Below are 24,942 nucleotides of genomic sequence, written 5' to 3'. Positions count from 1 at the left end.
AAGTAGTGCAGCCTCATGACCGCCCATCAGTGAAAAAAAATTACTTAAAGTGGAGGTTCCATCAAAAAAAAAAAATGTTGCTTTAAACTGTAGATTACACCTAAAAAAAAAAATGCGGAACCACGAAATCTGCCTTCCTATCCACCTAGGATCTTGACGTCAGCTACCTCGGCTCCTAACAGCGCTAATGCTCCTGGGAAATGTGGAGTCATTCAGCCGTGCACCTCCCCTGTACGAGAATCTCGTTATTGCTAGGCAGGAAGTCATCTCGGCGCCATTTCCAAACCTGGCAGAGCAGGAAATGTCTATCCTATACGGTCCCTACCGGCTTGTTGTTGATCTGTTGCCATCACAACGGCATACACTTCCGCAGCCGACGCTCTTTGCGATGGCAACCCAAGTCATTGACGGCGCGGCGCTGCAGCAGTATTGCGCATGCGCGAGATCGGGCGCGTCATCGCTGCATCCCAACTAATCCAGGAAGCAACTGCTTGTGGGTTTCACATTGCCCACAAGCAAAATGGGAATTCGCAGGAAGGCTGAGGAGAAAGAAATATAAGGTATTTATTTAATATAACTCGGCGGAACGGCGGGACTTTTAGACGTAGTAAGCAGTAATGTAAAGATTGAAAGAAAGATAAATGAAAGGTCATATTTATAAAAATTCAAAAACCGAATGGAAACCCCGCTTTAATGGAAAAGTCTTGTAACAGAAACTACGAAAAACTTTTTTTCACAATGTTCAGTCTTTTTTTAATTTGTTTCGGGAAAAAAAATTATAAAAATGTCATATGGGTACAGCGTTACATGACCGCGCAATTGTCATTCAAAGTGTGACAGCGCTAAAAGCTGAAAATTGTCCTGGGCAGGAAGGGGTGAAAGTGGCCAGTATTGAGGATGTTAAACAAGCCGCACAGTGCATGATGGACACATTGCTGATGTGAACATAAATTGTACCCAACGTAGAAATACGCTGATCTGCGCAGTTTGTCAGCCATGGAAGCTGTGACTGTGTAATTCTACAGATCCTGGTCTCACACAGGATGCTGATCTCTGATCCAACCTACAGACATTTCTATAGAACAGAATTCCTTCCTGTGTAGAATGACCCTTCCCAGCACACGATGCACTTCCCATTATGCCCGCTAGTTGGCGCTGCTCGGCATCCTTTAAACCTGTCTTTCTGCGGAAGTGACGTAACTCCTAGACTTCCCGGCGCTCAGCTGATTTTCCCCTCCTAGTCGCTGAGTTTGAATGTGGTCGGGTGAGTCGGTGCTTTCTGCACACAGGGGCATGGCCGCGTTCTCGCTGGATCCGCTGGGTGAGTAGCGCCGCTGAATGGTGGGCACTGGGCAGGCAGAGTCGGGGTATGGCGGTAGCGCGCCATGTGATGGCCCTTCCCTGTCACCGACACGTGCCGCTCCGAGGATGAGGGACACAATGCGGGCCGAGAAGAGTGAGTGTGCGGGGCTCCGCCAATCACAGGCCTGGCCCGAGAGGAAAGAACAGCACTCCGCCAATCACAGGCCGGGATCGCAACACATAGTTCAGGCTCATTAAAGAGCCCCTGTCATGTCACCAAGACCATTCACTTCAACTACACACTTCCCTGAAGATTCTCTCACCTTCCCTGTATACACACACTGGGGGGCGCCACCCTGGAAGACTCAGGAGACACCCATTACTATTCTCTTTCAGCTGTATAAATAGGAGCTGGGCCAGCACACACTGTAAGAAACTCCCAGAACAGGGCTGTGCTTGGGGACTCCATATTCCTTTCACATGGTTGTTGGGTGCAGTAAAACTAGGCAGTTGAGGGCATTCTTAACTAGTTCCTGTCAGCCGTACACCTATATGCAGCCACCGGAGGGAGGGGCTTTACTGGCGAGCGGCTGTGTACATCAGGAACAGCGTTTCTGTGCGGGGCGCTCGCTGCAAGCTTTCGTAACACTAAGATGTCATGGGCAGCCCCTGCTGCATTCTTGTGATTGGCCGTCACATGGTCAGAAGCGCCCAATCACAGTGATGATAAACTTCCTGTTTAGATCCTCCTGCAGGGGCAGTAGCAGCAAGTTTTTAACACACTGCTGGCGCCGGGCCCATCTACTTTTGTCTTACACAGCGCTGTACTGCGAACATGTCTAAGGATCAGGTTGTGGCGAATTTCAATGTGAAATCCTTCTGCAAACAGGCAAAATATGGCCTCCTGATCATCTGCGAGTCGGCAATGTCACCTATGTGGAAGGGGTCCTAACACGAATGAAGATTGAATGACCGCACTTGGATATGTGTAAGATCTATAGCAGGGGTAGGCAACCCTAAAGAGCTGGAGATCCACCTGAACAACGTGGGAGAAGTCAAAGGTCGCCGGGCACAGTGTCGCCTCCTCACACCTGGTCTAAACCTCTAATTGCCGTACTACTGTGTTGCAATCATGGGTTTAAATGGGGTAATGAGGAAGCAACATATCGCCTCATCGCTACCTCTCCACGAAGGATGAGCTCCGGCATGTTCACATTGAACACGTGCGGAGCCCGCCAGGAAGTCGGCACCCGCGCTGCGCTAATCACAGCCAGGCAGACATTTTCCGATGCTCGGCTGCAGAGATCGGGAAATGTCTGCCTGGCTGTGATTAGCGCAGCGCAGGTGCCGACTTCCTGGCGTGCTCCGCACGTGTTCAATGCAAACACGCCGGAGCTCATCCTTACTGTCCACACATACTCGGATCGCTTTTCAGAGGAGCAGCAGTGCTTGTGACTAAGCCCTTGGTTGCATTCGTCATTGGCATCCTTGGGGCTCGTTCACACGTATAGTTTGGGGTTGGTAAAACAGCAGGATATAATAGAAGTCAATTGTTAAGCGCAGAGCCCGCAGGAAAGCTGTAGGCGCACTGAATCCACGGGGTGGGTAAACCGCAGGGCATCAGTGTGTAAGCAGCCCTATACTAATATGCCCAGTGTATTGCTTCACATTGGCCTGAAGATCTTTCCTGCTGCTGGCACCACTCTGGAGACCGGTAGCCAGGATAAGAAATGGAGTGCAGTTGGTATCACTCTGCATGGGACAGGAGCCTGGAGGAGGCATCGGCTTGTGTGGCTCTTGCTCCCTACTACAGATCCAACTTTACAAGTAGTAATCCTCTGCATTGTACTCAGTTTGATGCTCTGGAATGGCGTGTCAGCAAGCCCAGACCTAGATCTACCAGTCACCTGGCCGCGATCTACAGGTTGCTGACACCCCCCCGATCTAAAGGTTTATTTCAAAGTGCAAAAAACATCCGTACAAACGCAGGGTGGCAAGCTAGTGTTGGCGCATTTCACGCCATCAGACACTTAAAGCAAAGTTCCACCCAAAAATAGAACTTCCACTTTTCGGAACACTTCCCCCTCCGGTGTCGCATTTGACACCTTTCAGGGGGGAGGGGGGTGGGGGGTGCAAATACCTGTCTTGGACAGTATCTGCACCCCCCTCCCCCTGAAAGGTGCCAAATGCGACACCGGAGGGGGGGGGGGGGGAGTGTTCCGAAAAGTGGAAGTTCTATTTTTGGGTGGAACTTTGCTTTAAGTGTCCGATGACTCCTGCGACAGTCACGCCCCTACCCGCACCCCCCGCTGTCTTCTGGGAAACGCACTGTTCCCGGGAGAGAGCAGGGACCAGTGACGGCACGCCGCGCTACTCGCACATGCACAATAGGGAACAGGGCAGCAAAGCCGCAACGCTTCACTTCCCGATTCCCTCATAGAAGATGGCAGCCGAGGGACGAGCAATTGCTGGGCTTCGGCTGCCGACGTTGCGGGCGCTTGACAGGTAAGTGCCCATATTTTAAAAGTCAGCAGCTGCAGTATTTGTAGCTGCTGGCTTTTTTAAAAAAAAAATAATAATTGACGGAACCTCCACTTTAATCGTAACAGTTGTGAAAAAGAGCCTGTTGGCATGAAATAAGTCAACACTAGCTCCCCAACCCTGTTTTTGTTTGGATGTTTTTTGCACTTTGAAATCCTTTTATTTTTTTCAAATAACTTTTTTTTTTTTTTTTATAATTTTTTAAGGTTTTATCATTTTACAGCAACAAAAAGGAATAAATCTTTAGATCTTATGCATATCGGTGTGTGGTCCTCCATTCTTCCTTCTGGTTCTCTCGCGGTATGAGCCGGATCAGCACTGGACCCTTTGGAACAGAATCATTGTGGCAGACCTAACTGAATCGGTGTAAAATTTTTGAGTGGCCTAAGACCTCCTTCACATTGGCAATGACATATGTGTGTTTATAGAACATTTCTGAATGCATATACACGAAACCTGAACAGAAACCTGCACAGATGTCTCTGAAATCGCGGCCAAAATCCGGGCTGACAGGCAGGAGTGAAATCGTGCGAGTTCAGCTGAACTAACATGGCTTCATTGCCAGAGCTCAGTGTGAACCTGGGCTTAAAATAACAGAAAATCCCAAATTTTGTGTTGGACCTAAAAAAGTAATGGGAAGGAAATCTTCCAATGGGGACATTAGTTTTGGTGACTTGGGGTTCCCCAAGGAATTCCCTTATTTGCAGAGATTTCCTCTCACTTCCTGTTTGGGACAGGAAGTGAAGGAAATTCTCTGCAATGGGGCACAGATGGGGGGGTGGGGGTATCAGATGGTTTTATAACCCTCCCATGTTCTATCCAAAATGGGGGAAGGGGGGGTGCTTATAGTTCTACTTGAGGTTCTCGTGTAGCTTACTTTTGGCTGTTAAGTACTTAATTGGCTGTTAGCTGTTTTTAAATCATTTTTGGTTGTCTACTAATTATTTTTTTTTCTCCAGGTGAACCAATGGCATTAGGATCACCAACATCTCCAAAATCTGGAGTCGGTGCCCAGTTTTTACCTGGTTTCCTAATGGGAGATATACCAACACCAGTAACGCCACAGCCACGGCCATCCATGGGAGTAATGGAGCTACGTTCCCCTATGATTGGAGGTAGTAGAAAATGCTTTTCAAATTTACTAATGCTATTTGACCTCTGTAATGGGCAATGGTGCATGCTTCCATTGAGAAAAGAAGGTCTCTTGGCCATGGGCTTCCACATTCTTCACTAGCTTGGTCCTCCTTACTGGTACAAATTGTTGCTTGTGTCAAGTTGAGGACAGGGTCTGGCCAAGGAGAATTATGAACATTGTGGCCACTCGTCTTCATTTAACCATATTATTCATTGTGGCAAGGCACCATGCTTCACTCCATTATTCCACCAAATGGGGTGAAGGAGTGGTTTGCTTATGAACTCTAGACCGTCCTTTCTCGACCAGGATTCAGTGGTGCCCTAGTAGTTGTTGTTGGGTTCCCATAAGCTACTTTTTAATTTCAGATACATAACCATCAACATCAGTTGTCTTTTAAGCTGGCTGTAAGGAGAAAATTCTTTAGACCCCTTTCACACTGGGTCGTTTTTCAGGCGCTTTAGCGTTAAAGTGCCTGAAAGAAGCTGCAATCCCAATGTGAAAGCCAGAGTGCTTTCACACTGAGGCGCTGTGCTGGCAGGGCGTCATAAAGTCCTGCAAGCGGCTTCTTTGCAGCGCTTTAGGAGTGTTGAATTCACCGCTCCTAAAGCCCCCTTCCCATTCATTGAGGGAGCTTCTTAAGCGCCTGAAAAACGCCCCAGTGTGAAAGGGGTCTTAAACTGGCCACTTGTAAAGGGTGCTTTTTTTTAATGTATTTTTTCCCATTCACCACCAGTGTAATGAAGGCCCTTTTCGCACACCCCACCAGCCTAAAAAGAGCACTACACTAACCACCAATTTAAGTGGGTACTACACTGACCACCAGTGTAAGGCAACACGTTTCCAATATACAGTTGAAGGAGCAGTATAATTTTCACTGCCTTTTTGCGTTGGTTGTCCTTTTTTTTTTTTTTTTTTTTTGTTACATTTTAATTATTGAAAAACATTTTGAGAAGCGCTGTGTCAAAAAAAGTATATCTCAACTGACTGCTCATGCTAATATACCATGAGCTGTATATGTACTATATTCTCAGTGAGGTTCCCTCCGACTTAAATCTTATTTCAAGGTTTCCTCCATGTTAAAACGCTGTGCTAGGCGAAAACAGAAATATGTTGGGCAGATTTAAAAATGCAAAATCACGTTAACGAGGTAAAAACTCACTACATGCTTTTCTGCAGCTTCTCAATTGAAATATATTGAACCAAAAAAAGCACAGTTTTGCGTTTTTAAAAGAAGAAAAAAAAAAAAGTCCCAGATGTTTTCCAAAAAATGCATGTTCTATAGCAGGGATTTGCAATTGGCAGACCTCCAGCCAGATTCTGCAGAACTACAATTCCCATGAGGCAAAGCAGGACTCTGACAGCCACAAGCATGACACCCAGAAGCAAAGGCATGATGGAACTTGTAGTTTTGCAACAGATGGAGGTCCGCTAATTGCATATCCCTGTTCTATAGGAACCCATGTTAAAAAAAAAAAAAATAATTCAGCAAAAAGCATGAAAAAAATGCCTTGGTGTGACTGGAGCGTTAGGGGGCTGGGAGGCAAGCTGATCATGGAAGCGTTTTACCTTAATGCAGAGAATGCTTTTTTTTTTTTTAACTTCAAAACCAAGTTTATTGAGATGTTACAAATAAAAGGCACATACATGTTAGGCATTTGATTAACATTAAGCGATGCCTGATACAGATCTGCAGATATACAATTTACAGTGTAGGTTCATATACCGTTTCACATCAGTCCCTTTACACAAGGGTTCAACCTTATCACACATAGGAGAAGATACCCCATACGTTCCATAAACCCAGTACATGCACCAAATCAACCATGCCACCCTAATTCCACTTTCCCTCTTCCTCTGCCAGATATTCACACCGTACATGTTTCCCCATCTTCTAGCCACCTGTCCCAAACACTGGAGAACTTCTGTGGGCTCCCCCTATGAATGTAAATCATCTTCCTATAGGGAAGAGTGGTGTTCACATCCCTTTTCCATTCCTCCAACGTTGGGGCCCTATCCCTCATCCATGCCTTGGCAGAGAATGCTTTTAGGTAAAAAACAGAACTTCACAACCACTTTGAGTAAAATAATGTCAGATACATCATTAGAAATTGCATATGGTGTAAAAGATGAGAGCATAAGCTGTAGTTGTATTATCTGATAATGCTGTTCTGCCTGGAGCTGTCCTAAAGTGGTTAGACCCCTTTCACACTGTGTCATTTTGCAGGCACTATAACGCTAAACATAGCGCCTGCAAAGCGACCTGAAAAAGCCGCTGCCGTCTCTCCAGTGTGAAAACCTAGAGGGCTTTCACACTGGAACGGTGCTCTGGCAGGATAGTAAAAGTCCGCTAGCCGCATCTTTTGGAGCGTTGTGTACAATGCTCCGGTCTATTGAAATCAATAGGCACCGTGGCTATTCCGCCGGCACAGAGCCTCTGCTGAGGCGCTTTGCGGTGGTTTTAACCATTTCTCAGCTGCTAGCGGGGGTAAAAGCGCCCCGCTAGCAGACGAATAGCGCCGCGAAATTGACGGTAAAGCGTTGCTAAAAGTAGTGGCGCTTTACTGCTGACCCCGCCCCAGTGTGAAAGGGGCCTTACTGTGGGGTTGATTTTACTAAAATTGGAGAGTGCAAAATCTGGTGCAGCTGTGCAATGATAGTCAATCGGCTTCTAATCTTAGCTTGTTCAATTAAGCTTTGACAATAAATCCTGGAAGCTGATTGGTAAATCAGTTTTGGTAAATCATCCCCTGTATGTCTGTGGAGACCCATGTTTCCTGTGTGGATTACTACCCCTCTACTCACATGTGATATGTTGTGCCCTCGGCCACTAGGCATTGCAATGTGGTATTCTGACAGAGGATGTTCAAATTCTTTGCAAACAGGGAGTGCATATATTGAGGGAAGAGCTCTGGATAGCATTTCCGTATGAGATCATAGAACAAAACAACTGGTGTATTTTATATATTGTGGCAAGTGACAGCAACGTCCTCCGGCCAGTTGTACTGGGAGCAGTGTTTGCTGAAGCTGGTTCAGATGCAGCCAGTCCTCCAGCTGTTCACTGATACCATTCTTGTAGCTTAGTATGTATCCTATGCATCCTAAAATAAACATTGGCTGTGAAAGGTCACTTGTACTGATGCAGCTCTTGTTGACTTATTTAGCGATCTTGGGTGCCACTCTTTCCCTTTTTATAAACCATCTGCCTTGGACCTCTGACAATTCACTGTTTTCCTTCAGAACACGAGTTGTGTGTGATAAAGTATTTAGTACAGTGCAGACATACTGCACACATTTAGAAGGGAAATGTACTGTATGCTTTGTGGGGAAAAATGTGTAATCAGTTTAGTACTTTAGGTGTTTGTGGCAGAAAACCAACTTTTCGACAGCTGTCTTGCCCGACATCCTTCTGTATTCTATACACTTAAAGAAGACATATAGCCAAAGCTTGTTTGGCTGTACTTCTCCCAGGGATCACAGGAGGGCAATTCGTTTTGCACTTCTGTGATTTTTTTATTTATTTTTTTCTTAGCAAAGAGCGGATTGAAGTCACCGATTATCAGTCCAGGTACCGTTTCCTCCGACAATGGAAGTCTGAATCTGCCAGGTTCCTGGACTGACACCCGGCTCACCCTCTTAGCGAGTTGCTGAGTGCCTAAGACGGCCGCTCCTCCATGGCCCCTTTTCTCCACTGAGCAACTGTTGTGTCCCAGAAGATCGCTGGCATGGAGCACCTAGGAGGCCGGGAATTTTTTGTTTAAAAAGTCAGCAGCTACAAAAAAGTGTATCTTCTGACTTAATAAAAAGACACTCACCTGTCCCACAATCCAGCGACGTGGCCACCCGAACAGTCTATTCTCTCCCCTGCCTGTCTACGGCGCTGGCAATAATACTATGGGCATCCGACTGTGACAGCTTGCAGCTTCCCAGCTGGGTGCGCATGTCTCACTGCGCTGTCCTGCATAGCCGGGCAATCTTCTGGGACCTGTGATGTGTCCCTGAAGATTGCAGGGAGGAAGGGCCGCCTAGGTGGCCCAAGCGGAAGTGGGAGCGCGTCAGTAATCTTGATGAATCGCGGAATCTAATCGAATTGAATCGTTGACCAGATAATCGAATCGTGAGGCCAGTGAAGATGGGCACCCCCTAATATGTTTTTAACCTTTTTTAGGTGGCTCCCCTCATCAGCCTGTACTACCATCTCATAAAGATAAGAGCGGTGCTCCTCCAGTTAAAAGCCTTTATGACGACGTCTCAAGTCCAGGTCTTGGGTCTACACCTCTTAATTCCAGAAAACTGGTAAGTTCACCATCGTCTAGATTTTGCTTAAATGTAGCTGTAAGCTCCCTTCTTGGTCAACAGATCACGCTTTATTAGTAGTAGTATTGCAGCCATAGTGAACATGAGGACTGATAATCAGAGGCTGGCCCACCAACTGCTCTGGCTGAACTGTGACCTTTCCTTTCAGCTGTTATCACATGACCAATGCCTCTATACTAGATCATGTGCTGTTTGTGGAAGGGAGCCCAGAACTGTGGTTTCTTCATTAGCAAGTATTAAAGTAATATCAACCCCCTGGCAGATTTTAGCTTAACATATATTAAGCACACAAATATTTCCCAGTAAGCTATTTGTTAAAATACCTGCCCCAGTACTTGCAGTTCATAACTTTTTGATGCTTCTGCTCTCCCAGTGTCGCTTCTCTGGATGTCATTCTTTACAAAGAGTTAACAGGAGACCAGACAGTCTCAAGGCAGTCTGCTAGCTTGGTGTAGGCTATAGGACTGTTTTTTTTTTTCTATTGATGCACACAGTGGAGGGAGACACAAGTCCTAGTCCCTACATGCAAAGGTGGCTCCATAGGTTGCTGCAAGAGAAAGGAGCCATCTAAGAACGGAAACTTGGGGCAGTGGTCATGGCACCAGCTTCAAATAGAACATAGGCACGTATTACAGGTCCTTTTACACCATACTGCACATGAAAATGCATATGCAAAAATGTACGTTTTTGTATGCATTTTTAAAAGCATTGCCTTGTAAAATGCATTATGCTTGGTTCACGTATGTCCAGGCAGTTTCCTTGCGTGTGTTTTTATTTTAATTTTTTAATATATAAAGGAGTTTGGTGTGTTTTTTTGTTCGCCAGTTCAGGTGCAATTTTTTTACGGTGTATGACACTTAAATTTGCACCAGGAATGGACTGAAAAAAGTACGGGACTCGGTTAAAAAAAAAAAAACCCTGTGGTCAGCCTGGACATGTGTGCTCTGGCTCAATAGAAAGACCGTTGGGTTCATTTGTCAAGTCAAGTGGTTTTAAGTCCCTAAAAGAGAAGTAAAGGATTTTCTTTGACGAATCCTACTTGCCTTGATGGATGCAGCATCGGTCCAATGCTGCATCTGTCCCCTGGTGCCTCCACATTGAGAACCAAGCGATCGAACACTGACGATTGCTCGGTTTTCAGGAGCTCCGTGAGAAGAGCTATAGACTTTCTGTCGCAGCTCTCTGCTCGCTCATTGGATCTCTGGGCTGTGGAGGGGGTGAAGCTGCCATCTCAGGCTCTCGGCAGCTTGCTGAGACATGTGTCAGTCCACTTCAGACCGGTATTTACGGTTCTGTTCTTCATAACAATAGGTTGAGGAACCCTTCCCTCATTTAGTCTGTAAGGAACTCTTGTCTGCTCCTTTTTAAGTGTATTTTGTTTTTCTTCATTCTCCAGCAGCCCAGCTTTTCTTCGCTACATACTCCCCTTTCTGGTGCCATGCCGTCAACTCCAGGTGCACGTAAGTTTGAATAGTAATCATTTTAATGCAGAACTTAATAGTTTTCAGATCAATCCCAACCACATGTTTGTGTTCCCATTCACATAGCATACGTCAAAAAAATTTTTTTTAAAACTTTACCTGTCTAGTTTGGAGCAGGTTCTATACAGGACTATAAGCTATTTGGGGCACTTTCAAAGTGTCCATCGGTTAAATTTAAACAAGATTGCTTTTTTTTTTAACCTATGGATAAATAACCGATGGGGCCCACACATGATTGGTTTTGACCGATGAAAACAGTCCATCAGACCATTCTCATCGGTTTAACCGATCGTGTGTACGCGGCATAATAGGAAGGACAAACTGAATCAGTGTATTTACGTACAATGTAACACCCAAGCTGTGAGATCTCTAACCCAGTGTTTCTCAAGGCGTCCTAAAAGGTCAGGCTTTCCATTGTTTTTGCACAGGATTTTTTGATCAGTTTCACTGCCTTAGTAATTTCCACACCTGTTTCATCTGAGGGAAGTATTGAAAACATGACCTGTTGGGGCTTCTTGTGGACTGGAGTTGAGAAACGCTCTTCTAACCCTCTGAGATCTGCCATCACAGTACAGACAGGGTTAATTACAGTAAACATAACTCTATAGTACCCTACTTAACATTGCATAGAAGGGTAAAGCTAGGTATGATTTTTTTTTTAAGCACGTAAAAATGTAGGTGGTCAAAATAACAAAGATCTATATCACTCCATCTTCCTTTTAAAGGGGAAGTTCCACTTTATGCCCTTCTCCCAATTCCTTCCTTCCCTCCTCCGACACCTTTTTGGGTGTCATGGGATTATCAGTTAGAAAAACCTGAAAGATTGCTTTTCCTGAAGTTGGGTTTTAAAGGCAAGGGGTGAAGACCACAAATATTGATTTGATATAGGTTTTTATCCATTTATGCACTTCATAGGTTAAATAATGAATAGAAACATTAGATTCCTGTATGTAAAGGGGTTAGCGTTATTTTTGTGTGACCGATTCATAAAAATGTGGCCTGATGCTCATCTAACTTCTTATGAGTATTTACAAATCATGTGCACAATTGTTGTAAATAAAGTGACTGTATTTAGGACCAAGTGAAGCAAACCCTTATGATGCAAGAGTTCAGTGGGGAAAAACAGGATTCTGCAATTGCAGAGCTTGTGCTTATTCATTACACAACTATTTGATCAGAATTGTTCTGCAATCACATTTAAACAAAACCTGGGCATGCATAGTTGTCGGTGTTCTGAGAAAGCTTTGGTTTTACTGGATTTGCAAACTAGTTACGTTTTGGGTGGCAGTCAGTTAATGGCTGGCTCTCAAAAAATTACCTAAAAGTATCCTCTTATTGCAAAGCTTTGTCAAGCTGATTAAAGCTAGCCTCTTAGTAGCTTGCGTCAATATAGCCCTGACTTAATCAGAAGTATGATTTATGAATCAGGTTTGCGCTTTAATGAAAATATCAAGGGCTCATTCACACAAGCACTGTGGCCTGTACAGCATGAATGAGCGCATTGTTTATGCAGCTGCATGAAGGTAGTCCATATTTCTGAGGAATCCATGACTGTACAGACACCACTGCTTGTCCTAATATGACAGGCTTGCAGTGGCATGCGAGTGGCCCCAAATGCACACACTGAGATAATGTTGTGATTATGGTCTTTGAAAGCGAGTTAGAAAATGTTGCCTGTGTGTAAAATGTTTCATTGCTTGTAAACAGATTCAAGCGTCTTTAGCCCAGCAACCATCAATCAGGGTAGAAAAGCGACCCTGTCACCTGCTCAGCTAGATCCATTTTATACACAAGGCGATGCATTGACATCCGAAGACCAGCTGGATGATACATGGGTGACTGTCTATGGGTGAGATGATTTTTTTTTTTTTTTTCCCCTGTCTCCATAAATGTTTTTTCCCTCCCTCAGGGAATATCGGATAATGTCTGTCTTTGTGTGTCATATCTTTTAAATATGCTTTATCGATTTGCAACAGTGATGTGTCGCTGGTTGACTGTTATGAGTGACGAGGGATGAATACAGGAGGGATTTTTAAACCGAATATTTTGTATACGTTAATGTTCTGCAATGCACTGTAGATTTTCCAGATACAAAATTATATTCTGCACAACACTGGTCTCTGGGTCTTTACCAGTTGTGGGCACTGTGCATTCTACACATGTCCAAAAATAGTACACAGGGCATGTGTACATGCTTTCCTTCTGCCTCACTGCATCTCTGTTCAATCAAGAAAAGTGTGGCTGCTTTTTTTTTTCTATTTTGCTTCTTTAAAATTTCCTGTAACTGGTTGAAAGCCAACATCAATTTGACCCCACTAATTAGAAAATCAAATGAATCTTCTTAAAACTAAAATTCTCAAATGAAAATCCTATACGTGTATGGCCAAGTGACAGCAGGCACAGGGAGCTTTTAGCAAGCCACCTGCCTATTACAAGGGGGCATGTCATGCATAATTATATATTATGTCTGAAAATCTGCGATATGTACCAGATTCACCCTCTAATAGTGTATATAGATCTATTTTGTTTGTTCTCAGAGAGGATTAGATATTTTGTTCCCTAACCATATAGCTGGTTATTTAAATTTACCACTGCGTATAGATATCAAGAATAAATTGTCCTTTAGTAAATTTTATATATCAACTAAATTGGACGTAGCACTTTTTTTGAGGTTTTTATTTGATTTAATCGAAACAATCGCCCAACTCTTTGATTATGAAAAGTGTTCGTTGCAGCCCTAATATTTTTAACCTTTTGCCAAGAGTACACTTGTCACTAGAGAGAAATGAGGGCTGCCATTGCTCGCTACCTTTTTGGAAAATGCTATTTTTGTCTGGCTTTAGTTCTTTCAAGTAAGACCTGAAACAAAACCTGCTGCAAATGTATGTTTAGGAAGAGCCAGAACTCCCCATCTGTTACTTTTTGTAAGTCATTGATTAACTTTGCACAGTGTATTTTATGTCCTCACATAGCTTCAGTTTTTACCAGTAGTCATTTTTGATGACTTTCACTTTTTTTTTTTTTTTTTTTTTTTTTTTAATGCTATTCTGCACATCTCAAATACACATTAGCCACTGGAATGAGCGAACACTCAATTTGCAGATCACTCTTCCTCCCTTTTCAGCAACTGGTGAAAAGAAATCGGTCGCTCTCAGTGCATTGTTTGCAGGGAGTAGGCCTTCTTAGACTTACATTGTGTAAAGAAGCAGAAAAGCTCAACCCTTATGTAGCACTGCCAAGAAGGAAACCGATCTTGCATATGTAATAAAAACATTGTTGCCCTGATACACATATAATTACAAAATGGTCATTCTTTAGGTCTGAGTTATACTCGTATGGCTTAGTGCATAGGGGTGACAAATACCGTAAAAGGATTTGTGATATCAGTGCACATTTTGTGACTGAGCCATCACTAATGCCTACTGTAGGTTTAGTGGGCTGATATGGAGATCGGTCCTGTTGATGTTGGCATTTATTTTAAATATTTGAAACCTTTTTTAATTTGAAAATGTTTGCACTTTTTAGGTTTCCACAGGCCTCGGCATCGTATATTCTGTTACAGTTTGCACAGTATGGGAATATAATAAAACATGTGGTAAGTGTGTGTGTTAGGTCCTTGGACCACCTTCCTTAATGCTAGTTAATGTATGTGGATGGTAATTTTCCCCTTCTTTTACAGATGTCCAATACTGGCAATTGGATGCATGTGCAATATCAGTCCAAATTACAAGCCAGGAAGGCTTTAAGTAAGGATGGCAAGGTATTTGGTGACTGCATCATGATTGGTGTGAAGCCTTGCATAGATAAGGTAAGCTTGTTTGCTTGCAAGGTTGTGTGTGTTTAAATTTAAAAAAAAATTTGTTCAACGTTCTATCAGACTTTTATAATGAGTGTAAATAGATTTCCACGCTTGGTACATAAAATAGCCAGCAGCTGAGCAATATAACCCATATATTGGGTGCAAAGAAATATGTTTCAAAGTGCAATTCATGCGAATCGCACAACACGTGATCGGCATACATCCAAATATGGTATAATAAAGTGCAATAATTGGTACAGTTTAAAATTAAATCGTAATGTATGTGCAATATAATATCACAAGTGCAAACAAAACAGGAAAGTTCATATCCAGCTGTTTTTCATCAGAAGTCATTACATTAAGGGTGGGTGTATTGGAAAAGATCCCATGCTTGGCAGCAGGCTACCCATTAGAGCTGCACGATTCTGGTCAAAATGAGAATCACGATTCTTTTGCTTAGACTAAAGATCACGATTCTCAAAAACGGAATGCCAGACCCCCCCCCCCCCCCCCCCAAATAAACCTGTGATTTATCTGAAAATATGAATATATAAAAAAGAGACCAGTGATATGTCTATAATGTTAACCACTTAAGCCCCGGACCAATATGCAGCCTAAAGACCCAAGGTGTTTTTACAGTTCGGGACTGCGTCGCTTTAACAGACAATTGCGCGGTCGTGCGACGTGGCTCCCAAACAAAATTGGCGTCCTTTTTTCCCCACAAATAGAGCTTTCTTTTGGTGGTATTTGATCACATCTGCGGTTTTTAGTTTTTGCGCTATAAACAAAAATAGAGCGACAATTTTGAAAAAAAAGCAATATTTTTTACTTTTTGCTGTAATAAATATCCCCCAAAAACATATATAAAAACATTTTTTTTCCTCAGTTTAGGCCGATACGTATTCTTCTACCTATTTTTAGTAAAAAAAATCGCAATAAGCGTTTATCGATTGGTTTGCGCAAAATTTATAGTGTTTACAAAATAGGGGATAGTTTTATTGCATTTTTATTTTTTATTTTTTTTTTACTACTAATGGCGGCGATCAGCAATTTTTTTCGTGACTGCGACATTATGGCGGACACTTCGGACAATTTTGACACATTTTTGGGACCATTGTCATTTTCACAGCAAAAAATGCATTTAAATTGCATTCTTTATTGTGAAAATGACAGTTGCAGTTTGGGAGTTAACCACAGGTGGCGCTGTAGGAGTTAGGGTGCACCTAGTATGTGTTTACAACTGTTTGGGGGTGTGGCTGTAGGAATGACGTCATCGATCGTGTCTTCCCTATAAAGGGAATGACGCGATCGATGCGCCGCCATAGTGAAGGACGGGGAAGCCGTGTTTACACACGGCTCTCCTCGTTCTTCAGCTCCGGGGAGCGATCGCGACGGAGCGGCTATAAACAAATAGCCGCGCCGTGGTCCCGGATCGCTCCCCGAGCGGACCCGACCGCCGCATGTAGCGGGGGGGGTCCCGATCGGACCCCCCACCCGCTAATAGGCGAGGACGTACCCATACGCCCATGTGCCTGTACGTGCCATATTGTGGACGTATATGTACATGGGCTGGTCCTTAAGTGGTTAAAGACCATATAACTCCTATGAAAAAAGCAGAATCAAACTTTGATTCTGCTTTTTTCATAGGAGTTATATGGTCTTTAACATTATAGACATATCACTTTTTTTTTTTTTTTTTTTTTTTTTATACATCAGAAGCAGTACCGCCGGCAACCACTGGGTAGCGCATGGATACACACTACAGTTGTACAGAACTGTGAGAAGTCCAGGCATCCATCCAGCGGTGCAGGCTGCTGACGTCGGTTCCGATTTTGGCGCCATTTGCGTTCCACACTGGTTACGTGGAACCAGCGGTGACACAGAAGAATCGCGGGTCATCCCACGAGGAGACCGTGGGCAGGGAGAATCGCGATTCTCTCCGCGATTACTCGTGCAGCTCTACTACCCATCCAACAAAGCGCTTTGTGCTCCCTGAATAGGGGGGGTCGCTGGATTTCTGGTAAGCCTTCATTTTATTTGTGGTGATGGGTATTGCGCTGCCAAGCATGTGATCATTATTTTCTAATACAGCCCCTCTTCATGGGAGGACGTCTGATGAAAATCGGCTGCATATTAACTTTTTGTTTGCACTTGTGCAATTATATTGCACTTATGTTATGATTTATTTCCTTTTAAACTGTAACAATTATTGCACAGATGCTGCATTTTTAATCTGACGTTTTTAGAATGTGTACAAGTCATGAAGTTAAATTCCAAGTTTGCTATGGCCAGTTCTTGTTTGTGTACCCGACTTGTACATGAGAATGCATGACAGTAAAGCCTGAGCCATCGTTCCTTGTGCTTTCACATAGAAATGTGAAAAGAACACTGACGCTCCATACAGTACATGCAAAGGCAATGTCACCTTGTTGGAGGAAGTTGCAGCAAGGCATTTACTAACAAGACGAAAAGTAGAAAAGCTGTAGCGGATTAGGGAAAAGGCATGTCCTATTTTGAGACAAAGCCTAGGTTTACATAAATGCAATTTTTGGCATCTCAAATCGGAGGCTATTGCCGGCAATGGTGCCGTCTGAATTGGTGCAACGCCAATTTTGCGGAGCCAAACAGATTCCCAAAAGTAGTTTCTTTACTACTTTTGGCAATTTTTCAATAGACATCTGTGCAGGAACCCACACAGATGTCTCTGAAATGGCCCCTGAATTCGGACTGACGTGGGTATAAAATCGTGAGTTCAGCTCGACTCGCACAATTTCAATTTCGCTGTCAGTGTGAACTAAGGCTTAAGGTATGAACTACCCTTAGTATGCAACCTTGTATGATACGCCTAAGAAATCAATTTGCCACAACCAAGAACTATATTTATTAAAAATGTATTTCCAGCAGTAATTCATCTTCGGTGGCTAACTTAACTAGTGCAGTTTAATGTATTCTGGCTGTATAAATTGGGAAAGCTTTATAATGGCAATCGCTGGGATTCTCCAATATGTAAAACTAAATATGAGAGGAAAAAGATGCAGATAATTTGCAAGAGAATGTGTGTGGTGCGTTTTATTTATTTATTTATTTATATATAATTTTTTGTTCTTCATTCTGTAATAGTTATTTAGAGTAAAATGCACTTTGCCATTGACCACGTGTGATATGTATATTTTTCTCATTTTTAGAGCATAATGGAAAGCGGTGAAAAGACCTCATTGTCTTCAGTCAACTCTTTCTTCACACCACCAATTAAGACGTTGGGTACCCCTACCCAAGCAGTGTCTACTCCAAGATCAACAATGAGACCTCTTGCTGCTGCTTATAAAGCTTCAACTAGTGAATACCAGGTAAGTCTGTTTGGGATGGTGGTGGATATTTGGTGATAACTCTATAGTAACCTAAGCATGCAGCTGTTTTAAACGGTAATGATGAATCTATGTATATTCTGATTAGTGTGTAGCATACTTCTACGTAACTATGTTGGTTTGGCTTTTTTTAAATTAGGTTTAAGACCTACATTAGGGACTTCTGAAAATGCCATTTGTCTGGCTGTTGAACATCTGGAGTCAGTGGCTCAAAATATTGGGTCAAGAGGGGTCTGCATTACAGCCAGACAATTGGCATTTGCTTTGAGAATTTGCCAAATATCGGCCTCCACTGACATTCTCGGGTAGGGCTTTCTTGTGAGGAACCAATAGAGGGTAAAATATGACAATGGACTTGAAACAAGCATATGAATACAGCGTGTACAATAGGAATAATAGCTACGGATTCTTTTTTAACAAAAAGCAATGGAAAATCTCGTAGTATTCATGTTCCTTTTTTACTTTTGTTCTGGAACTTTCATAACATTTCTTATCTTTATATACAATATACCTTATATTTGTGACCCAAAATTGTGTATGTACTTTAACTGCTTTTGTTAAACGCAAGTCTTTCACCTTCAGGCTATATTCCTGCCTATAGGATGACTAAACACTGGCAACAAAAAAAACTGTAGGCCAGCCCTGGATAACCCCGCCTACTACCATCATGCCTCATTTTTTTTCTACTAGTGTCCTAGGATGATGAGTATCTTCTCTTCAGCTCTGCTATATTTAGTACTAGCCTATTTTTGCTAGCACAATGTTTTTTTGTCCTACTTTTTTTTTCCAGTTCGTTCTTCTTTTTTTTTTTTTTTTTTTAAATAAAGCCTTACCTTTTTATTATTGCTTTAGATTCTCCTACATTGCAGATATCCAGTGCGGCCTGACTGGACATTGTGGGGGTAGCCTGGAAATGGACTTTGGGCACTGGATACCACCTAAAGTGCTTTCCAGACTACATTCTGGTAAAGGTTAGCTGGGGAGCCTTTTGCAGGTCCAGAACTGCTAGTATTGCATAAGCGCTTGCCCTGTCTCTGAAGACTCACTCAAAGCAGGAAGTCTAAAGTAAAACAAGGAACTGCTTGTTTTTCTTTTTGAAACCAGTAGGGTTTCTTAAACCTTGAGTAGACGATTGATAGTTGGGCTAGTCTGGCAGCCTGGTAGTATTTGTAGAGATGGGGTAGGCCCAGACCCCCCTTCCTTCTATGCAGGTATAAAGCCCGTTGAGGAATTCTATAGCCCACCTTTCCCCAAGTGAACTTTAGCAGTTTGCTTTTGAAGGATTTACCATGGTCCCCCCTGATGGGGATGGGTAGAGAGCAGAAGAGATATAACCGTCTTGGGAGCAGCGTCATTTTTAATCGAGTTCACCCTTCCCAACCATGACATGTTATTTTTAGACCAGGTGTTAAGGTCTGCTTCTAGCTTATGGGACATGGGCGGATAGTTATATGCATATAAGGTTTCAGTCTTGGATGTTAAATTTAATTCCCAAATATCTAATGGAATTCTCACTCCACTCAAATTTGAAGGACTTTCGTAAAAGAGCCACTGGTGCTTGGGATTTGGTGTAGTTCACTTGTAGGTCTGATATCCTAGCAAATGCGTCTAAGATTTGGCATAAATTAAGAAGAGGTTATAGGGGAGGTGATAAAAAGCAGTATGTCCTCTGCAAAGAAGCTGCATTTGTGGGTTTGGGGGCCACATGAAACACCCTTAATTTTCGGGTTTTGGTGAATCGATATGGCAGGCGTTTCAATTGCTATTGCAAAAATTAGTGGACAATAGGCAACCTTGTCTCGTCCCCTTCTTCTTTATAGATATTGTATTGGAGTAGTAACCTTGAAACCGTATACGGTCTGTAGGGTTAGAGTATAGCGCTTACATCAGGCCCATGAAACCAGGGCTGTGGAGTCGGAGTCGAGGAGTCAGAGTCGGGGGAAATTTTGGGTACCTGGAGTCGGAGTCTGCAAACAATGCACCGACTCCTACTAAATTTAGATTGGAATAAAAAAAAAAAAGCAAGTCTAAATGTCCCAATTCACAAAAAGTTATAATTAATGACTTCTCCACTGTGATGCCGAGTACACACCATCACTTTATGTGATGAAAAAAAACGACACTTTCTGTGAAGTAAAAAATGACGTTTTTGAAACTTCAATTTTCAAAGACGAAGTTGCCTACACACCATCGTTTTCTCACAATGTTCTTGCAAAGCGAGGTTACGTTCCACCACGTTTTACCATTGAAGCTCGCTTCATAAGTAGCTTCTGGGCATGCGTGGATGAAAAAACGTCTTAGAAAACGACGTTTTTTGCTACACACGGTCAATTTCTGTGAAGTAAAAAGTGCACTTTTGAAAAACGACACATAAAATTGAAGCATGCTTCAATTTTTTTTGGTCGTTTTTTACAAGACATAAAACGACGTTTTCCCCCACACACAGTCAATTAAAGTGACGTTTTTAAAAACGTCATTTTTTTTCATCACATAAAGTGATGGTGTGTACGCGGCATAAGAATAAAGACCAATGCATGCAGTGCCTCACGTAACCGCAAAACGAACACGTTAAGTGACCGTGAAGAAGCATGCTTTTCATGTGCTTCACTATATGGCACGCAACGCACAATTAGGAGCTGCAATACTTATACTTTCCATAGTGTTGTGTTCTGCTTTTACAGAGAACGCATGTTAGAGAACCAGTAAGTGTCCAAATAAAAAAATTCCAACAGGAGTTTTATAAAGCACTAAAAGAAGTTGAAAAGTATGATCGCTCATCAAAACTTACTGTTGAAGAAGCCATCCTTGTTTATCCAGAGATCGTTAGTGATGTGGCCAGAATAGTTACTGCAACGCCACCCACCCAAGTCAGTGTCGAAAGATTATTTTCAGCCCTAAAAATAATAAAGTCTGACTTAAGAGCCTCTATGAAAGAGGATCTGGCAGAGGCAATTCTCTTCCTTAGAACTCTACATTGAATTGATTTGCATTTGCTAAGCCTATAACTACATTTCAAGATTAATATAAACCATTTCTAGGTTTTACAGATTTTGTTTTTGGTTCATTATAGATAAGCTTTGTTTTTGTTCTAAAACAACCAAATAATGTGGTTTGTATTTTTGAACTGGTAAAGATCCTGTTCCTGATGTTTATGCCTGCTGCTACTATCCAGCCACTTGATTGATTAATAAAAAAATAATAATAAAGCTTTGCTTTCATTGTGATTGTCTTTTGCTTAAACTGTGCAATACAGTAGACTGTTGGCTTCCCAGCCAGTAGTCCTGTGGTAGGTTGCGTTTCTTTCCCTCAAGGAATGTATAAAATACATTTGCATATTAATACAGAGGAGTCGGAGTCGGAAGTACATAAAACTGAGGAGTCGGAACATTTATCTACCGACTCCACAGCCCTGCATGAAACGCTGGCCAAAGTCCCAACATTCCAGAATGGCGAATAATGTAGGGCCTGGAGACCGAGTTGAATGCTTTTTGCAGGTCCAATGATAGGAGCATTCCTGATTGTTTAGCGCACCCTTCCCAATTTGGAGAATGGATACATCTATTGGCTGCCTAATCTGATCTGGGCCTTGTCTGCCCGGGATGAAGCCCACTTGATCCTTATGTATATATGTGCTAATAAAGGTAACCAAGCGGTTAGCCAAGATTTTAGTTAGGATCTTTAAGTCGCTGTTAATAAGTGAGATGGGGCGATAATTGCCTACCTCTTCCGGATTCTTGTCTGGCTTGGGTATTACTGCAATGAATGCAGTATTGAGTTGGGGATCAAGTGGGTCTCCCTTCGTCTTTGTGTTAATGAATTTCATCAAATGCAGGACTAGGGTGTTGGAGAAAGTTTTGTTGTAGGGACTGTCTGGGCCAGTCTTAAAAGTCATTCACTCCTAGCACCTCCCCATCAGTAACTGGGGCTTCCAGGCTGTCCTTGTGCTCCGAGGTGAGCGACGGTATGTGGAGGCCATCAAGGAATATTATTTTGTTTTTAGTTTTTGTGTATCAAAATTCTGTTGCCATTTTTGTTTTTCTAGTAATCCTAAATCTGCATGTGTTTTTTTTTTTTTTTTTAAGTTTCTGCATGCCCTTTATTGGCGTTCTTATCTCTCTAAGCTGTTTTTATAAGTTTGTATAAAACATAGGGCTGTCTAATTACTGTAGCTATTTTAAGATATTGTGTATTTATTTTTTGCAGGTGTTATCTGACAAGCAGACGCCTAAAAAAGATGAAGGTCTAGTATCTAAAGCTATGGAATACGTGTTTGGATGGTAGCTGGTTCGCAGCCAATAAAATACACTGAATTCACTGCCATGGCTCTTGGTTAGTTCTATAACCACATTTGGCAGTTCAAAAATACACCAGACTTGCCTTTTCTTTGTATAGATAGGGGGGAAATGAATTTCTGACCATTTTTGCCACCTTGCCATCAACCCATTTTGCATTATCGAGACTAACATCAAGGATACGTTTATATATCAATTCTGATGGACAATTTCAAATTTTTACATAAATCTAGTCTTCTCTGCCTGTCCTTTGAATAATGCAATGCAATGCAAACAAATGCACTACTAATTTAAAGTAGAACTCCAGCTAAATACTTGGTTTTGGATAAAGTTGGGAAGGGTTAGGACCCCTCTCAATTGGGAGGCATACAGCAACAAAAACTTTCTCTTGCGCTCTGTGTCCCCAACTGGAGAAATTGTCTATTTCTGTCCTGGTGATGGAAGTTCTAACCTTCATCCATTCTTTTTCAAAATAAGGTTTTCTTGGTGTTCGATTTAATTGTGTCCATGTCTTTCCGTTGTACTGTTTTATACCATAAATGATTTTAAGAGTGCTTACTCCTCCCCCTCCCCCTCCATTTTTTGAATGTATACTGCTTTAATATATGGAACTGTTTTACCCTTTTCTAATAAATCTGTGAACGGCAAGTTTTTTTTATCACGCAATACTCTCTCTGTGTTCTTTTAAATATATTGTATGCTGAAGCAATACTGTTAATGGCCACTCTATTTTGGATGAAAATATGATATAATTAAAAATATTCTGCCTGCCACAAAGCAAAAACACCTGTTTGAGAACATCTCTTGGTTTGAAACCCTGAACTGGATGAAGTGTTCACATGACATTGCCATTTAACCAGTTTAGCCCTGGAAGGATTTACCCCCCTCCTTTAACCACTTGAGACCCGCGCTATTGACAAAAGACGTCAACAGCGCGGCTCTCAAGTGCCAAGTGGACGTCTTTGGACGTCATTTAAAGTGCATTACCCGCGCGCGCCTCTGGGGGGCGTGCAGCGGGTAAACACTGTCCCGGCGCATCGCTGAAGAGCCGATGCGTGTACCTGGCGACCGCAATGTCCGCCGGGTACACGCAATCGTCGGTAACACAGCAGGGACGTGGAGCTCTGTGTGTAAATACAGAGCTCCACGTGCTGTCAGAGGAGAGGAGACCGATCTGTGTCCCTTGTACATAGGGACACAGCATCGGTCACCTCCCCCAGTCACCCCCCTCCCCCCACACAGAACACACCCAGGATACACATTTAACCCCTTCCTCACCCCCTAGTGTTAACCCCTTCACTGCCAGTCACATTTATACAGTAATTAGTGCATTTTTATAGCACTGATCACTGTATAAATGTGAATGGTCCCAAATTTTTGTCAAAAGTGTCCGATACGTCTGCCGCAATATCGCAGTCCCAATAAAAATCGCAGATCGCCGCCATTACTAGTAAAAAAAAAAAAAATCATAATTCTGTTACCCATTTTGTAGGTGCTATAACTTTTGCGCAAACCAGTCGCTTATTGCGATCTTTTTTCTTTTTTTTTACAAAAATACGTCAAAATACGTATCGGCCTTAACTGAGAAAAAAAAATAGTGTTTTTTTTTTTGTTTTTTTTTAAATTGGGATATTTATTATAGCAACAAGTAGAAAAAAAAAATAGAAAAAATACATTATTTTCAGCAAAATGGCATGTTTTTGAGTTTGCGAAAAGGCAAGTGGGAGACTCCCAACATGTATGGAGGAAGGTGCTCTGGTCTGATGAGACAAAAATGTTACTTTTTGCCCATCAAAGAAAATGCTATGTCTGGCGTAAACCCAACACATCACCCAAAGAACATCGTCCCCACAGTGAAATGTGGTGGCAGCATCTTGCTGTGGGGATGTTTTTCAGCAGTCAGGACTGGAAAACTGGTCAGAGTTGAGGCAAAGACGGATGGTGCTAAATACAGAGATATTCTTGAGCAATACCTGTACCTCTCTGTGTGATTTGAGGCTAGGAAGGAGGACTCCAAATACACTGATAAAGCAATACTTGAGTGGTTTAGGGGAAACATGTAAATGTGTTGGTGGAATGGCCTAGTCAAATCCCAGACCTCAATCCAATAGAAAAACTGTGGTCAGACTTAAAGATTGCTGTTAAGCGCAAACCATTGAACTTGAAGGAGCTGGAGCAGTTTTGCAAGGAGGAATGGGCAAAAATCTCAGTGGTAAAATGTGACCAGCTCATAGAGACCTACGATAGCCGCAAAAAGTGGCTCTACAAAGTATTGACTTTAGGGGGGTGAATAGTTCTGCATATTGACCTTTTCTGTTTTTTTGTCCTAATTGTTTGCTTCACAATAAAAAAAAAAATGAAATGTTCAAAGTTGTGGGCATGTTCTGTAAATTAAATTATGCAAATCCTCAAACAGTGTTAATTCTAGGTTGTGAGGCAACAAGACATGAAAAATGCCAAGGGGGGTGAATACTGGCACTGTATGCATTAACATGTCCATTCCTATAGTTTGCTAGTCTGGCAAATCTCTGATAAACGATAATACAATAAAAAGGTTGGTTATTAAAATAAACACACTGCTTAATAAAACAAGGGTCTTATTTCCCAAGAAAATAGGGATGCTAACATAAAATATTAAAATAAAATGTTACAAAGCATATAAAACAAAAGAGCTTATAAGATGCGTTACGTGAGGTCCTCCTCTGTATTAAGT

The 24,942-nt window shown here is 42.4% G+C and overlaps 1 protein-coding gene across 1 annotated transcript; it reads left to right on the top strand.

Moving 5' to 3' along the window:
• Nucleotides 1-1,188: 1,188 nt before the first annotated feature.
• On the top strand, nt 1,189-22,895 carry NUP35 (nucleoporin 35). Its single transcript, XM_040357627.1, has 9 exons — nt 1,189-1,321; nt 4,803-4,958; nt 9,144-9,271; nt 10,689-10,752; nt 12,481-12,622; nt 14,299-14,368; nt 14,453-14,581; nt 17,758-17,919; nt 22,141-22,895. The coding sequence occupies exons 1-9, from the start codon at nt 1,255-1,257 to the stop codon at nt 22,216-22,218; spliced, it is 996 nt and encodes a 331-aa protein (XP_040213561.1). The 5' UTR covers nt 1,189-1,254; the 3' UTR covers nt 22,219-22,895.
• Nucleotides 22,896-24,942: the final 2,047 nt, after the last annotated feature.

The sequence above is a fragment of the Rana temporaria genome, chromosome 6, assembly GCF_905171775.1.
Source record: "Rana temporaria chromosome 6, aRanTem1.1, whole genome shotgun sequence".
Classification (NCBI taxonomy): domain Eukaryota; kingdom Metazoa; phylum Chordata; class Amphibia; order Anura; family Ranidae; genus Rana; species Rana temporaria.
Note: the sequence above shows the minus strand (reverse complement) of the source record. Positions and strands in the feature narration are given on the sequence as shown.

Coding starts and splice junctions, on each gene's coding strand:
- NUP35 (XM_040357627.1), top strand. CDS start 1,255: ATGTGGTCGGGTGAGTCGGTGCTTTCTGCACACAGGGGCATGGCCGCG. Junction 9,272..10,688: donor CTCTTAATTCCAGAAAACTG/GTAAGTTCACCA, acceptor TTCATTCTCCAG/CAGCCCAGCTTTTCTTCGCT. Junction 17,920..22,140: donor CTTCAACTAGTGAATACCAG/GTAAGTCTGTTT, acceptor TATTTTTTGCAG/GTGTTATCTGACAAGCAGAC.